Below are 16,683 nucleotides of genomic sequence, written 5' to 3' on the forward strand. Positions count from 1 at the left end.
CTTTTTTCTTCCTAAACCTTTAGGGACTGAGAGAAGTGACCTCCCAGATAAGCTGGAGTAGGCTGACCTGATCGCAGCCAGCCTTTCCAAAGGAGCCTAAAAGATGCAGGCACCATCTTTGCAGGGCAGGCTTGAGTGTGGTGTCAGCTCCCTGTCGCTAGAAAAACCTGTGGCAGTTTAGAGGGCAGGACTGCCAGTCTAAGCTGAGACAGCGGCATTAGCAACTTTAATTAGGGAGGGAAGCATGGGGGGGTGATAATTGCCATTCAGCCACATAAAGGTACAGTGACTTACTTCTTTTACAAAGGGAGCTCTCAGGATTTATTTGATAGCATGCAGGTGTTCAGTGAGTGTGGGAGGCGATGGAGGCAGGTCCTTTCACTACAGCAGCTTTGTCAAACACAGTCTCCACGCTATGCCAGGCCTTTTCAGTCAGCAGACATTTAAACAAAAATACCCAGCAGCATAATCCATACTGTGAGGCTGCTGTAGTAAATAAGCAGGTGGGGATCGGCTTTTGAGAAAGGCCATGCTGTTCATTGTTACTTTGTGGTACTAAATATGGAGAAGCTGAAATGGGGCACGAGGGAAAGGGAGACAGAGGCAAAGATCGAGTTTGACTGATTCTTCACCGGAGTATAATTTAAGAGGCATATTTAGAAACTCAGCAATACTACTTCAGGGAGAACTTCAACTGCTCCACGCTGCTGCTAACTTGGTATTTCATTCAGCACAACAGCTGTGCACCAGATGCTGCACATTGCAAGAAATATAATTTTCATCTCAACCACTTGCTTTCAGAGCGACACAGCTTTGGCGACTGAGGCAAGTGTAATTTCTCTGACAGCCTGCTATAAAGAAAAGAAAACCATCTGTTTTGTATCAGAGCTGCTATGGGTGGGGGACTGTTGGGGGTTGCAGGGGAGAAGGAAAGGAAAGTGAACTTTTGGATACACAGGGTTGGTGAAGAGGGTAAGAGAAACCCCTCAGAAAATGGTGACATTGCTCGTGCACTATTGTACTGCCTGAATTGGTGACTGGCTTTCATATAGCAGCAGGGCTTTGTTTAAAACGGCAGCCTTGCTTTACCAGAGCTGTGTTTAATGTGAATAAAATCACTGATTAATCTTATGCTTACTTGGAAAGAGTCAGCCAAGAGCCACAGCTTGGTAACTAAACATTTGTGCATCCTGTGCTCAGCTTTCACTGTATTGTCATGGAGAGGTGACAGTTTCTGGCAGCAGGGAGCATTTTGATAGCCTGTACAGTGGGACTGTGCCTGTGCATTGGGCCCTGAGGTGGGTGCAGCTGGGGCCTGATTTAACCCTCTCCCTCTGTGGACCAGACCCCAGTTAGGGCACATTTGCACTGTGCTGTCTTGTGGTGGCATATAACCCCAAGCTCGTACATCCGTATGGTGCAGCATCACCCTGTGACAGTAACTCACGTCCTTGAAATTCTGTATATGTCGCCACAGTACTACATGTAAGGTAGCAAGTGCTTTCCTTCAACAAGCCCAGGTAGTAGTAGATCACTACACTACACTCCGTGTTGGGTGCTGATGTGCTCTGTGTTCCTCTGCTTTCCCAACTCAGGATCCAGCACACAGTGACTAAGCAGCCTGTAACCATACACTGATGGCAGAGCTTGTGCACTGCCAAATCTTTCTAAGGGTGACTGTGTCTTTGATCATCAGTTGTGAAGTCACTTAAAACATGTCTATGCAAAGGAAACTCACGCTTCTCAGCTAGCATCTGTATTCTGAAGGAACAGAACAGGGAAACCTAGGGTAAATGTGAAGTAAGCATTTGACAGTTCCTCAAACTTTGTGAAGAAACGGCTTCTGAGCCTCTGCATAATCGCTTTCTGCATTGGCTAAGTAGATCCACCGCCCAAATTCCTGTAGCATGAAGAAAGACACAATCTGCACACACACAGAGGTGGGTGTATGTGCATGAGCTGTCACAGTATCTCCACCATCAATTGATTTATCCCTTCTGTGGCCCCCTGTAAACTCTAAAGGGAGAGGACCTAAAGGTTCCCGAACACAAGCCCACTGCTGTGAACTGTGCTCCACAGTTTATTTTTGCTGGCCTTCTTTCACCTCACTCCTGCTTTGATTCCACAAATAAGTCTTCACCTTCCAGCATGAGAAGTTGTCCCACAGAAGTCAGCAAGACAGATCAAATGAGGGTGTGTTGACAGGGCTTGTGGATATGCTGTTCTGACCCAAAGGAAGAGAATCTTGCTGCAAGGAGCTTGGAGTAGAAAAAGATCACGAGTGAGGTGTATTTTTCAGGGGAACCCATGGCAAATTTTTTCAAACCATTCATCAGTAACAACAAATAGATTTTCAGTAATGTGTCTGGGGCTAAAAAGCCAGTTCCAGCCTTTCTGAGAGTTATGACCAGGCCAGTGTCAAAGGAAACCAGAGGTACAGCAATTATTAGTGCAAGGTAGCTCACAACCATAAAGATTAAATGCTGGAGGTTAAAGTTGAATGAACCCTGCCATTACTGAATGCTAAAGGTGCTGTAGTTCATGGTACCTGAGGTATTTATGGTACTTCAGCCAGTCAGTCTGAAGACTGATCTGAAAACAATCAAAAGAAACATATAAGGCATGAAAAATAGATTCAGCATCTGTATACAGCTGTGCCCAAGCAGCTAGGCACAAACATCTTAACCTACCTCAAATTGACATCTGTTACATCTACTGTAGCACATCAACATGATCCATGAATAACCCCAGCTATTACTGCAAAATGTGCCTGACACCTGAGATTCCACAGCATAAGGATGATTTACTGTGAGAGGATTCAGTGGGCTTTTCTTTCTAAGGGAAAGAGAAGCAAGGTAATAAATAGCAAGAAAATGTTGCATGCTTTTCAAACTGAGGGAAGGCACGACTGTATTACTGTGAAATTATTACAGCGAATTGGCATCTGACTTCAATTTCTCTTTCTTTACTATTAAAAAAACAAATAAGAAAAAAACCAGCACCAAAACCAAACAAAAAACCCAAACCTGAAAAACCTATTCAGTCTTTTCATTTGGAAGAGGAATGCTCGTAGCAGAGGAAGAATTTCTCAAACAGGGAAAATGTATTACAAATCTGTCAATTCCCTGGGAGGGCTTTCCCTTCCCCCACTTGGGCCATCTCATGAACCTGAATAGACTTTGGATTAAGCTCAATGGGAAGGAACAGGTCAGCACCACAGCACCAGCTTCCCTCTGTTGGACATTCAGACTCTTCTGACTCCTCATACTGCAAGAAGATGTCAGAGCCTTGGCTGATGTCTACAACCACTACCGTAATCAAACACTTGACTGATGGAGATAGTGTGGGAAATGGAGTCTAGGTCATGCCATCTAATTTTTCCCAGCAAACTTCAATATTTTGGTTTGCTTTGGAAGTAGAGGTATCTGCTTCGTAATCATTGTGCATCTGCTGCGCAGGAATCCAGGTCTGACCAGCAAGATGGCAACTTCCCAGTTAACTTCTAGGACTGAAGTCTTGCAAATTTACTTTGGCTGGGTAATCTCTAACTCAGATTAATGTGAGTGAAACTGGTATGAATTCTTGTATGGGAAAGAAAGAAAAGTGGACTGTGGCCCTTGAGTCTTAAAGTGATTTACATATGAGAAGATAGGAGTTGTGTTTCAGGACTATAGCCACTCTCCAAGGCATTGTGTGGAGAGAGGCCAGCACCAGATGGCTCAGAAGAAGGAGAGAGCTCTGCAGGAGGCATCTGCAAGGTGATCTGCTGCACTGCATGCACAGTTGTTTGCAGCTGGATCTCTAAACACTGAACTTTGAAGCACAAGGTTTAATATCCCCTCCAAAATGTTATCATATCTTAGCTATTCTTTTTAAGCATTAGAAATTCACTCTCTTTTTCTGTAATCTATAGTCTTCATCTTGTGGCCATCACACAGAAATGAGATCTACAGCCTGACTCTAAGGTTTTAGAGAAAAGTCCACCTTTTCTGTTCAATACTACCTTGTTTTTATCATGAGACATGACAATCAGAAGGATCTGACCAGTGTTTTCTTGTTCATTAGTTATTTTCAGTATTTTACCGTATGACCTCTTAACTTGCTCTCCAAAGGAAATAAAGCCAAGCTTTAGAGGTTCTTCCCATTTTTCCTGGGCCTTTAATCATTGTTATCACCCTTCTCAGAGCTTCTTTTTACGCCTTGAGAGGAGTCAGCAGCACTGGGCACTGCATTTGAACTTTGGTCGTAACATTACACAACAGTACTGTGTCTCCTGTCTCGTTCATCTCTCTTCACACATCTTCTGGGCACTCACATGCATTCTTCAGACTGCCTTGTAGATTACACTTCAGTTTTTCTTGCCCTCAATTAATTCCTAGAAAGAAGTAGGAGGCAGCAGAACAGGCCAACTTCATAAATCTTTATCTAATACTAGCAAGTCATTAGGCCTGTGAGTAAAGTCTCCATCTGTTCCCAAAGAAACCACAGCATTTTCTACACTGTGTCAGCATCTACTGTAATATTTCCGCTCTCAGAGATTTCTTGAGTTTTCTCCAAAGGTCCCATATGTCTGCCTCTTCCTTTCTCTCTCCAAAGAAAAGGAAAGAAAATATGCAGCATGCAAAGAAAAACTAGAATGGCAGCAACCCCTTCAGGAAGTTGTGCCCCTGCATCGTGGGCCAAAACTGACCCATTTTGGGAAAGAGGCCTAAAATAAGAGCAGACTACTACTTTCTACAAGGGAACGTGGGTCAATAATAGCATAGTAGCTTCCAGCGCTGCTCCTTGCTGTATCTTTGTCCTTTTCAAGCAACTGTTTCCTTCTAACAATCTGGCATATTAACATCTGTCATGACCTAGATAGAATTCAGTTTATATTTCACCTGTGTGTGTGGACTCCAGGGGACCTAAGAGGGACCATAGTAACCAGTTCTTGCAAGCCTGGCTTGAGCAAAACTCACCTTGAATCTCCTGTGTGTTTTGCATCAGCACAGACTGAAAGGCTCATGTACGATTGTAGGTTACTCTGCTGCTCTGACTGTTGCTAATATTATTAGGTACTAAAGGGTTTAAATGAAAATTATTTAGTTGGCTAGGAAGAAAAAGGGAGGGAGGAAGCGTGTGGGAGAAACACATTTGAAACATTTTTGAAAATGCCAACCGGCTTTGCTTTGTTTGGAGCTGGTCAAGCAGAACAGTGGCACTGAGCAGCTAATCAGTAGCTCCTACTCCTCCAGAGAACAGCCAGCTCCCTTCACACTTGGCACCAGCGCAGCACAGCTGAATACCCTTGTGTTTGCTTATTCTCTTGGCAGAAGTGAAAGAGTACGAGCCCCCGTTTGGCTCTAAAGTGCGAGAACACCCCTGCGTGGAAAGCATGAAGGACAATGTCCTAAGAGACAGAGGGCGACCTGAGATCCCCAGCTCCTGGCTTAACCATCAGGTAAGAGCACCACAGGTGAGCAGCTGGGAGCTGCACCGCACATTTAGCTGCTGCTTGAAGCCTGAGCCTTAGCTCAGTGCCCTGCTCAACAGTCTGGACCTCTCTTTTGCACGGATTACAGCAGAGTCAAATGGTGACACCGGTGCTGCCCACGGTTCAGACACCACAGTGCTCTGCACTGTGCTTACACCAAAGCCCCGGGATTTCTGCTGCCCACCGGTGTAATCTAAAAGTGACCAAAATAAAAAGATTTGAAAACTGAGACGCGACAATCATCCAGACAGCCCAGCCACAGAATAATTAGGGCCTTAAAGCACTGTGTGCAGGCTCTGAAAGGTCAAACAGAACAACTTCGCACATGGGCCCCTTCAGCAAAGAAAACAAATCTCAGTACTTTATCATGGAGACCAGTCATAGTAGTATCCCAGTTGTTGACAGGTTTAAGAAAATAGGAAATGAGTCTTCAGCAAGCCAGTCTGTTTTTATTCAGGTTGCACATTAGCAGTCAGTTTCCCTTGCAGGTCGTGAAGCACTCTGTCAGCTTTCCCCATTCACAGACACCATAGTTGCACTTCTTAGGCGATAGCAGATTTCTCAGTAGATGAAACTGAATGGAAACAAGCCAAAGGCATGCATTTCTTCACCTTTGCTCTGAGCAGTTTTATCAGTAGAGATAAAATGAGAATTGTATCAGAGAAAAAGTGAGGCTTGGTTGTTCCACTTGTCAATGAAATATGTTGAGTGGTCTTTACAGACAAAAGGAAAGCATCATGGCCATTTATAAAAGCCCAGAAAACAAAGATCAGCTAGTATCTCCGTCAGGAGCAATGTAATACTCCTTTTTCATTCCAGTGGAGATGTTAAAACCATAGTCTAACACCTAATTAAGAAAGGCCAAGTGAGTGGCCAAAATCAATCATCTGTCCAACCAAGAACAAACACATCTGCCCCCGATGACTATGGTAGAGTGCAGCCTCTTCCTGGAGCACAGGGAATTGCTCCTTATGTAGTTATCTGTGATAAGCAGGGTTATTGAGGAGGGGGCTTTAGCTGGGGAGGAAAGCTGTATTTTGAGGGACACCTGTATATCTGATCTTAACAGTACTAAAAAGCCCTTGACATTTTTAGGAACCAGCAATACAATCACCTTCTAAATGGCAAGTTGAGCTGGCAAGGAGAGATTACACTAATGCTCATCTTTATTGAAAAGAACTGGTTGCAGAAATTTTATAAAAAATGTGGATGAGCTAGTAAAAGACATCATGAGTTGACTGCAGTTGTTTGTTTTCCATGAAGGCAAAATGAAGTCCAAACTGGTAATACAAATGTGGTACTTTAGAAGAGCCCAATTAACAAAGCAGAAAAGAATCCTGATTCAGATAACTTGGGAGAAGAAAGTTAGATAGTAGAAACTGCTTAAAGTTAGGAACAGTGTGAGAACATTTCACAGTATATTCAAAAGACATGGTCTCACATGTGAAAAAAAATAAAGTAAAGAAAGGTAGGAAAACAGAAGAATAACAGGAAGATCTGTGGTCAGCCAAGTTGAGGATAATCAGTTTTCTCAAGAGCAAAAGGAAATCTAACTTAGTACTGATCTGATGCTGGATATGAAAGAAAGATACTGCTGATGCTAATACAAAGGCAGAAGTGGTCAGCAAATATTTCTGCTCTGCATTTGGGAAGAGTCAGATGATGTACATGTAAAAGAAGGTGATGAAGGCCCTAAAAGCAGAAGTCATTGGCACTTAATGCAGTCCTGGGGCAGTGTTAGGTGGCCCAGAGACTTCCCTGCATTCAGGACAGGCTGCTCCTGCAGGCACTGCATTACGTGGTGTTAGAAACTGGAAATATCAGTGGTTGTGCCTTGGAGAGAGGTGTCCAGGAGCTCATTTCCTGCACAGCCAGTCGTAGTGGCAAGCGTAGGTGTGCCAGCATGCCCAGGGCACCTGGGCAGGGAAGGACTGGGCTTGGGATCCGCATGGTGCTCAGGCACAGGGCCAGCCCGCAGCTGCTCTCGTGATGGCAAGGCTGAGTGTGCTGAGGGTTGCAGCTCGAGGTACCGGAGTAGAGCTGTAAGATACACTGTGAAATGTCATCACCTCTGGGTTAGGTAACAAGTAAAATGATCACAGATTTGGATCTAGGTGTCGTGCACTTGACTTCAGAGATTTCTTCCCTGCGTCAAACTCAGACCTCAGTCTACCCCCAGTACAGGGCACCCCACCAAGTGGGAGGACCATGCCATCTGCACTTGTGTGTCACTGGGGTGGGCACAGCCGGCTCCAGCAGGGTTCAGCTGAGAGTCTAAGGCAGGAAATGGAAGCCTGATAACATACAGGACATTTAATGGAGGTGGATTTAATTCCCTTCATCTGAATCCCTTCAGCATTTCGCGTTGCGTTATCTGAAGTGCACTGACGCATCAGCTTCCGCGGGGCTGTGACAGTTTGCAGCAGCTGAGAATCTGCTTTGAACTCCATAGAAGTTGCTCTTACTATAATGGCTCTTCCATATTCATTTCCTTCCTCTGCAGTCATGTTTTTGTAATGAACTCATTATTCATCGTGATAAAATTCTGGAATGGATTTACATATTACAATTTTTTCCCCTTAATGAGATTTGTTGCACTATTGATTTCAAGTTAATGTTTAATATTTAATTTAATTTACTGCTTGTAATTTCAATGCCAGCAGAAAACTAATGTTATTTGTATACAGACAATAACATTCTGCTATTAACATTGACATCAGTCAACATCGCCAATTAGGTAAATTATGCAATTAATGCAGTGTTGTGAAATGTTATTTTTTTAAATAGGAAGTTTAAGATAAATCCTACTTAATGGGCTTTTAGTGTCATAAAGCAAAGCACATAATTTCCTGGCAAATACCTCATGTTTATAAAATGCATTACAGAGATGCAACTGTTTTTTGCTCCTGTAAACATGTACATCGGCATTGAAATGAAGGTCAAATAGTTACATCTGTGAGTGACATGTGTTTAAGTGTTTGTGGGACTGTGGCCCATATTTGCACATAGATTTAGTTAGTCTGCAAGGAATTCGTAAAGGGCTGATGTAGGGCCTGATATTGCTGGCAATCAGAATTTTGTTCAAAAAACCCAAACAGAATTCAGGCACGCAAAGGCATGGGTTGAGGGGGAAGTGATATTATCCAAGAATTCTGATTGTATTTCTTTTTTAAAACCCCTACTTGATTCTATAGCACGAGTCCAAAGCATCATTTTTCTTGTTATAAAGTATCAGAACATATGCCCAGAAATGACAGTGCCAACTGAAGTGCTGAAAATATTGTTGTAGCGCTTTAAAAAAAAAATAAATTAAAAGCATGCCTCCCTGCCAGTAGGAGCAGAGCCCATAAAGCACCTCCAGGACACACGTGAATAACCCAAACTTCAGAGGCCACTAAAGCAACTCTTACACGCACAGGCTTTGGTCGTGACTGGCCCCATCACGGCTGCTCTCTCTGTGCTCTCTGCAGGGCATCCAGATGGTGTGCGAAACCCTTATTGAGTGCTGGGACCACGACCCCGAGGCCCGGCTCACGGCGCAGTGCGTTGCGGAGCGCTTCAGCGAGCTCAAGAACCATGACAAGCTCTCGGGAAGAAGCTGTTCGGAGGAGAAGATCCCCGAAGACGGCTCTGTGACCACCACCAAGTAGTACGCCATGGAGAGCTCCGAAATGGAGGGAAGTTGCTCCTAGATGCATTCACCTTGGCAAAGGAAGAAGTCTCGATCGCTGCCTTGACTTGCTTCCTGGAGGACTGAGGCTGTCACTACTCCCTTTAGGCTCCGGCTCCGGACAGGGAGGTGCATTCATGGGAAATAAAAGCCAGGGAGTAGGTGTCATACTCTAGCATTGGCTGCCGGCATCACGGCGTAGGAGGAGCTATGTATGTTAGCACTTCCTCAGGAAATGAGATTTGAAAATAGCCAATAACATTATGCACTTTATTAATGCCTGTATATAACTATGAAATTGCTAGGTTTATTATATATATACACATATATATGTATAATTTGCATGTATGTGTATATGTATATATATACATAACTATAAACAGCCATGCTCTGAAAAAAAGAGTTTAAAAAAAAAAAAAGTGCTCCCAGGAAAGTACTGGTGCATTAGCGATCCCTCCCCCTTAGGGAACGAGCCTGGGGAGACTGGCATAGCACGACACCAGTAATTGTGCACTAAGCGCTCTGCCAAAAAGATAGGAATAATATGCAATAGGAAGATGGCTTTCAAAGCATGTGCTGTAACCACCCCGCTGTGGCCCTGCAGTTCACAGTTGCAGGAGCCGTCCCACAGCAGACAGGCCCACTTGGCTTTGCAGTTGTACCTACACGGTCCTGTCTGCAGCACGTTTTGGAAGGTTCAGGGATGCCTTTGCCTTCTCACTTTAACCCCAACGCCCTCACAGTGTCCCAGAATGGGAGTGCGAGGAGGTTTGGTCCCTCCCACATGTGTGTTTTGATACAGAGGTCATTAATGTTATATGTTTATTGGTTTGAATTCATGCTGCTTGCAAGTAGGTTGCAAAATATCAGCAGGATGAATTTTCTCCTCCTCCCATGCCCACCCCCCCCCAAACTATACAAAACGAGACAGGGCCAGCAGTAATCCAAGCAGATGTTTTATATTTGCTGTGCATTCTGAGTGCAGGCAGTACCCCCCCCCCCCCCCCCCGTCTTCCTTTTACCTTGATTGTGTTACTGTAAGAACAGTCATTTTTTTCCCTGTACAGCATGTCTAATTGTTTGACACACAACAGTCTGACTCTGTTCCACACTTTCTAGAGAAAAGTAAGAGACAACAACTGGTGCCTTTACTTTTGCAAAAGAACCTTGGAGGTGAGGGAAGCTCTGTAGCATTAGGTTAATGGGATATCCTGCCGTCAGCAGTGCTTGCATATAGGGCTGCCATCAGCAAGTCAGCAATTAACAGAAAAAAAGAAACAAACCAAACCCCAAGAAAGACAATTTATTCTAAACGGATCCCTCAGACATTGCTTACATTCTTTGAGTTCTCCAAAATGTTTAAGACAGTTGACATCACATTGGGCCTATATAAATGACAGTGATGTGTTTAATAAGTGCTAACAAATTTTGTCTTCAGGAGTTTTGCAGTGATTTTTCCACTTTTTTCTTCCCCACAGCATCTAAGCAGGCCTTCAAAATTAGAAATTCAGCCAGCACAAACCAGTCTTACAGATGTATCTCGTGCAATTTATTAAACACCTTTGACAGATAAACATCGATATTTCTGTAGAAGATGTTGCTGTGTAAGTCAATAGGAATCATGCTTATTCAAATAGGAGTTAAGATTTATGATGACAAATATTTTATCTGAAGTGGTTTTGTATCTGCTTTTATTTTTTAATTAATTTTAACCAAACTACTCAGAAATATTTAAACAGAGTGAGGCAAAACCTCAACAACTACAGTGGAATTCAGAGGATACTATGTCAAATTTTAGGGGGGGTGGGATTGTTTTTGTGAAAAAGGGAAGGCTGGCAGAGGTGCGGGGTTGTGGGCGGTGGCAGGGGGGCGCACTGGCCTCCAGCACCACACTGCTCCCGCACCCCCTCAGCTGCCCAGAGCAGGGGAGGGGGACTGTCATGGCTCGTTTCTATTCCTCCATTCACGCTGAGGGTCAAGGAATGGCCTCTGGTAGTTCCTGACAATACTGACATTTTTATGGGGTTTTTTACTACTACATGTAAAGGAAAAATTTTATTCTTTTAAGGAATATTTCACCTGTACATCGTGTATGAAATAGGAATGTGAACAATATATACTCTTGTATATCAAAAGTTTCAAGCACTTAACTTGCTTTGTAAACAGTGTTGGGTTGTTTTGTTTTGTTTTGTATAAATCAAATGTTTATTGGAGCAAATAAAATAACACCGACTCAAGTTTGTCTTTCATCTCTAGAGCATCCAGAACAGGGAGAGGGTTCTTCCTAAAATGAACCCTACCCTAAAATGCTTCAGGCCCATTCTGTCCCAGCAGAGGCTGGAATGTCATGCTCAGTGTGTCCCATGGCCTTTGCATGTGTCTTCCTCCCCCTATCACCATACTGCCCTTCAGCAGAACAGCACTAGCAGATACCGAAACTTGCTGGCCCATGAGCCCCTGCACTGTAAAACCTTCACGAGTCTCAGGGGAGGGAGAACAGGGTTCACAGCTGATGCTCCTGCTTTTAGGTTGCTCAATTCTCAGTGCAGATAAGGCCTTAGTTAAACCTCAGTCGTATTGGTGCCAGTATTAAAGTGAGCCAGAAGACAGCCCACTAAATCTGTGTCACTGAGAAGTGTATGATTAATGTGCTTGTGCTTTACACCTACTGCTCTCCACTCAGAGCTTTCACCTTATTAAACTGATACCCCTCCCATGGAAGACATGCAGAACACAAGCACCACATAAACAAAGAGTGAGATACCTCCCTCTTCTCCCCCCCCCTCAAATTGCCCTGAGTGTGATTTAGGTTGAATCAAAACCTTTACACAGGAAGCACTGCCTGGTGTAGGCATCTGAGACTCTCCAGGCATAACCCTTTTTTCAGGGAATGTATTTTGGTGCCAAAACCTCCACCAGAGCTCATGCTGGGCTGCACTGAGTATCTTCTTTTGAAACTCCAAGTGAGGATCCCCCAAACAAGGCTCCCAGGTGTCTTCATTCATGAGTCGAGCAGAATCACAGAATAACTGAGGCTGGCAGAGAGCTCCCATGCAGGCTCTGTGCTCCACTGGTCATCTGCTACAGGCTTCTCTTCAAAACAGGCACCTTAGCTCAGGTTGCTCAAGACCTTGTTGAATTTTGAATATGTTCAATGCTAACAATTTCACAGCCTCTCTGGGCACCTGGTGCTCCAAACAGAGCAACATACATAGATGATGTCAGGTGTGCTGCAAAGCACAGCAGCCACATCTAGTCTAAACTTGCCAAAATGGGGACTATGAGAAGAAGGCCCTGTCTAGGTGCCCTCTCAAACAGAGAGCCACAGAGAGCCAGCTACCCTCTGCCCCATATTACCAGGCTGTAAATCAAGCTGCACAGTGAGGATGCTCTGCAGCCAGCTGAAACCCCCCATGGAGGGGCCTGCCGCGAGCATTGCTGCAGAGCTGCTGTCGAGGGTGCAGCCAGGACAGGACCCCGCCAGCTGCCAGCACCAGTCTTGCTGTAGTTGCTCTAAAACTGAGGGATGGTGGGATGCTCTGCAGCCTCCCTCTCCCAAGCAAGTATCACCAGTGCAGCCCTCCCTTCGCTCCTGTTCCTTCAGCAAAGGCCAGGTACAAAACAGCGCTCAGTTTGCCTGCGAGCATGCAAAGCCTCACTGCCCACACCTCTGTGGTTTCCAGCAGTGCCCTGCCCCGCCCTAGGCAAGCCTAGCATCACTGTGGTTGACCCTCAGTGTTTGCTGGTGCACTGGCGGCAGTGGCCGCAACTCACCAGCCCCCCCCCCCCCCACACACACTGGCTGCGTATTGCCGAAGAGCTTCAAGCCCTGAGATCATGTTTACACTGGCTCAAAGTCTCAGTCCTTTTGGCATCACAAGGTAAACAAGTGTTGCAAAACCAAATATAAAGTGTATTAAGAAAATGTAGCAGGCAAACTCCACAGACCTTTCAGTCTCGACATACACAATATCCTTGAAATAAAGTACACTCTATCCTTTTAACTTTTTTTTTTTTTTTTTTTTAAATTAAGGCTTTTGCCCATCTTTCTTAACCTAAGTATGGTAGTCAGCAGCCTTTTGTAAGCAGTTCTTAATTAGCATGGCAATCTGTGTTTTATCGCCAAGGTATACAGCAAGGGGGCTCCAGCTGTGCAATGCAGAAGGCAATTCTTGGGTTTACTACTGAAAAAGGCAATGATTTAACCTGGATGGCAAAGTTTCCAGGTGCAGATGCCTCTGCGTTACCAGTTCACGTCATAATTGCCAGGACAGTGGGGAATTTACCCTCTTCTACAGCATTCCCAAATGCTACTGGAATAGACGTGAACAATACTGGAACAGGCTGGCCAGGGAGGTGGTAGAGTCACCATCCCTGCAGGTGTTCAAAAGACATATAGATGTGGTGCTTAGGGACATGGTTTAGTGGTGGGCTTGGCAGTGTTAGAATGATGTTTGGACCTAATGATCTTAAAGATCTTTTCCAACCAAAATGATTCTATGATAAAAAAAAAAGAAAAAAAAAAATCATGACCCAGCTTCTGGGGTGGGGCAGGTGGGGGAGAAGAAAGACATTTATTCTGAATAATGCTCCTGGAAACAAACTGGGCCACATGCAGAGCACCTGCAATATTGTCCTCTTGTCAAGCCAGCTGTGCTGGGACCCAAGGGCTTCCTTTGCTTCCAGAGGAACATTGATTAATTTATTTCCTGCTCCTGAGCTCTTTCCCTCCTGCTTGCTTTTTTTTTTTTTTTTTTGGCATTATGTTTTTAATAAAATGCTGCCAATGGCAATTTTTCCCTCCGGCCACAGAGAGGATGGAGTGAATTCTGTTCCAGACTGTCTGCTTGTTGTTCCTGAATGCAGTTTGGCTGCATTCGTTCTGCTTATTACTTGGCAAAAGTTCATGCAAGTGGGTGCACACCATGTGTATGTTCAGACGGCTCTTGCTGGGCCGGGGGGGGCGGGGCACCAAAAATTCCAGTCTCATCCTAAGCCACTATAAGTAAGTGATGCACCTCACTGAAGGATTTTGGTGTTTGTGGGGCTTTGGTTTGTTGGTTGTTTTTTTTTTTTTTTCAGGCACCTGTGTCCTACTGGGTTATATTTCCTGACATGACCCACAAGACCCAGTTGGCCTGAGCCCATGGTGTCCCAGCCTGGCTGTCCAGAGCCCATTTCCTCAACATGCCTTGACCTATTGACCTATTTTTGTCCTCCAGCTGAAAGGCCTTGGTCCTGGGCAGTAAACTGACTGAGGAAAAAAGTCAGTGGTTTGTTGAAATATGGCCAAATTGTGAGGCTTCTGGGAGGACCAAGCCCAGGAAATAGATTTAAAACTGTTGACTAATGAATGCTTTGAGCACCATCTAATCACTTCATGAAGAGGCAAAGGCAAAAGGCAGTTAGTAAATTATCTGCTGCAAATTATTTGCTCAGTTATAATGGTCATAAACTAATCTCTTCAGACAGTTGCATTTACGTAGCTAAATTCTTAAAAAAATAAAATGGTAACCTCATCAAGTCGGCATGATTAACCTCCCACTGCTGAAATGTCTGTTTTGCAAACGTGCTGCCATGTGAAAGCAGGTAGAGCAAAGATCCCTGGCATTTCTTCCCAGGTTAGCTGTCTCGTGTGTGTCACAGCTATTAGTACGCCCCCCCACCCCCACCCCCCCTCCCCCTTCCTCCTCCACTGTAGCAAGACTTTCCTGTGGAAGAAGAAACAAAAAGCAATTCACCTTGTTCTCTTTTCTCACCTATCCGTGGCTTAAAGCTCAGGCCAGTGCCATCCCCTGCCTGCAACTCCTCTCCTCCCAGGCACCATGGGATGCTGAAATGGGGGCTGCACAGTGCCCTCCCTCCTGCCTCCAGTTTTGGATCGGGGTGCAGTTCTTTCTCTCCTGAAAGCAACTCATTGTATTTGTGTTTCAGGGCAAGACCTGCATTGGATATCAGGGTTTAAGGATTTAGCTCAGCCCTGCATGACCTCCATAAGGGCACCTCACCATTGCTTCTGGTCAGGCTGGAGCTGTGCCCTTCCTCCTGTGTGCTGCTCCCACCCAGCCCTCTCCTCTCCCCAGCAGAGACCATCCCGACTGCCAGGGTCTGTCCTCTTCCAGACACAGCACCTGAGTATACCCATTGCATACACCTGTTTAATACATCACCACTTTGCTTGTTGATGGCAGGAGCCATGCACAGGCAGCAAAGCCCAAAAGAAATACAAGGCACACATGTTTCTAACCAGCTTGCATGGAGACGGAGGTCAGATCTCCGGCCAGGCTTGCTGGCTTTCTGCTCCAGTGTGAGTGGTTGCATGAAGTGCCCCAGACCAGGGCTGTCTCCTCAGTTTTCTGAAGGAGAGGACAACCACACCATCCCCTCTTGGCACTTCCAGGGTGAAGTTTCCACTAGTTTATCATCCACCTAAAAGTGACTTGCATTACTCCCACCTTCACCTTTGACGCTCACCCCATCACCCCAATGAATCCCACGCCCTGAGCCAGGAATGAAAATACCCCTACAACAGTTCCAGCCCTGCTGCAGCAAGGTTTTGTGCAGTGTACAGCTCAGGCTCCTGCCAGTGATCCTTTGAAATATCCCGGGGTTTGCAGAGTGCCTCAGCCACCATCTGGCTGCGTGTGGTGTTTAAGGAAGTGCTTTATTTAGGATGAGCTAAACTGACATGGGATCTAGGATGTGTTATCAGAGCTGTATGATGAACTACAAAAGTGGAGGTCCGCACTGCCCCCCGCGCCTCGACAAAAGTCCATCCCGGCACTTTCCATCTCTCACAAAGCGCTCTGGAAATAGACTGCTTTCTATTAGAAATATGCCAGGGTCTTCACACTTTAACCTTGCTGGAGACCATTTAAGGTTAGAAAATGTTTTAGAGAAGATATTGATTGCATCTAATTCCTGCTTTTACTTGAAGGTGAAAACTGTCTTTCTAGTTCTCAAACAGAAGACAGTGTAAACTTTTCCTTAGATAAACATCTGTCTGTGGCTGCAAATGTTTAGCTCTTAAAGGCTGGTCTTTATCTACTGACTTCCTTACACGTGTATGTGAATGCTGAGAGGACCTCTGCACTCATCTACGAAGACTGTCTATGCTATGACTACTCAGTAAAAAAAATATTATAAAAAATATTTATATTAAATTGGGAATATATCATTTGGCAATGTATAAGAAATGCCTCCCCAGGGTCAGAAGTGCCAAGGGTTGTTGCTTCAGAGACTGAGATGAAAATACAAGGCTTACTCTGGGCTTTTTCAGTGCATCATTGCAATGATTGTTTGAGAATCGTTTAAAGTAAAACATTGGTTTTTTGAAAAAGCAAAGTCTTTTATAGAGTATATGAGTGCGTGGAATGACAAAAACAGTGGTTCATCTTTGACTAACAAGACTAACCAAACGCTGTCAGAGAAAGGATCCAGTAAAAGAAAGCACAATGTCCATCTACTGACACCACCAATAAAAATAACTGTGTGGTGCTACCAGCAAGGAGAATTGTAGCAGCACATGGGTTACCAG

At 44.8% G+C, this 16,683-nt stretch overlaps 1 protein-coding gene across 1 annotated transcript in view; it reads left to right on the plus strand.

The window, feature by feature from the left end:
- Positions 1–9,126, plus strand: part of TGFBR2 (transforming growth factor beta receptor 2) — a 60,144-nt gene extending 51,018 nt beyond the window's left edge. The window contains exons 6-7 of the mRNA XM_086468015.1: positions 5,316–5,443; positions 8,947–9,126. Of these exons, the coding sequence (XP_086324141.1) occupies positions 5,316–5,443; positions 8,947–9,126 (308 nt within the window). The remainder of the gene's footprint in view (positions 1–5,315; positions 5,444–8,946) is intronic.
- The last annotated feature ends 7,557 nt before the right edge of the window (positions 9,127–16,683 follow it).

This window comes from Leptosomus discolor, chromosome 7 (assembly GCF_034619465.1).
Source record: "Leptosomus discolor isolate bLepDis1 chromosome 7, bLepDis1.hap2, whole genome shotgun sequence".
In the NCBI taxonomy this organism is placed as follows: Eukaryota; Metazoa; Chordata; class Aves; order Leptosomiformes; family Leptosomidae; genus Leptosomus; species Leptosomus discolor.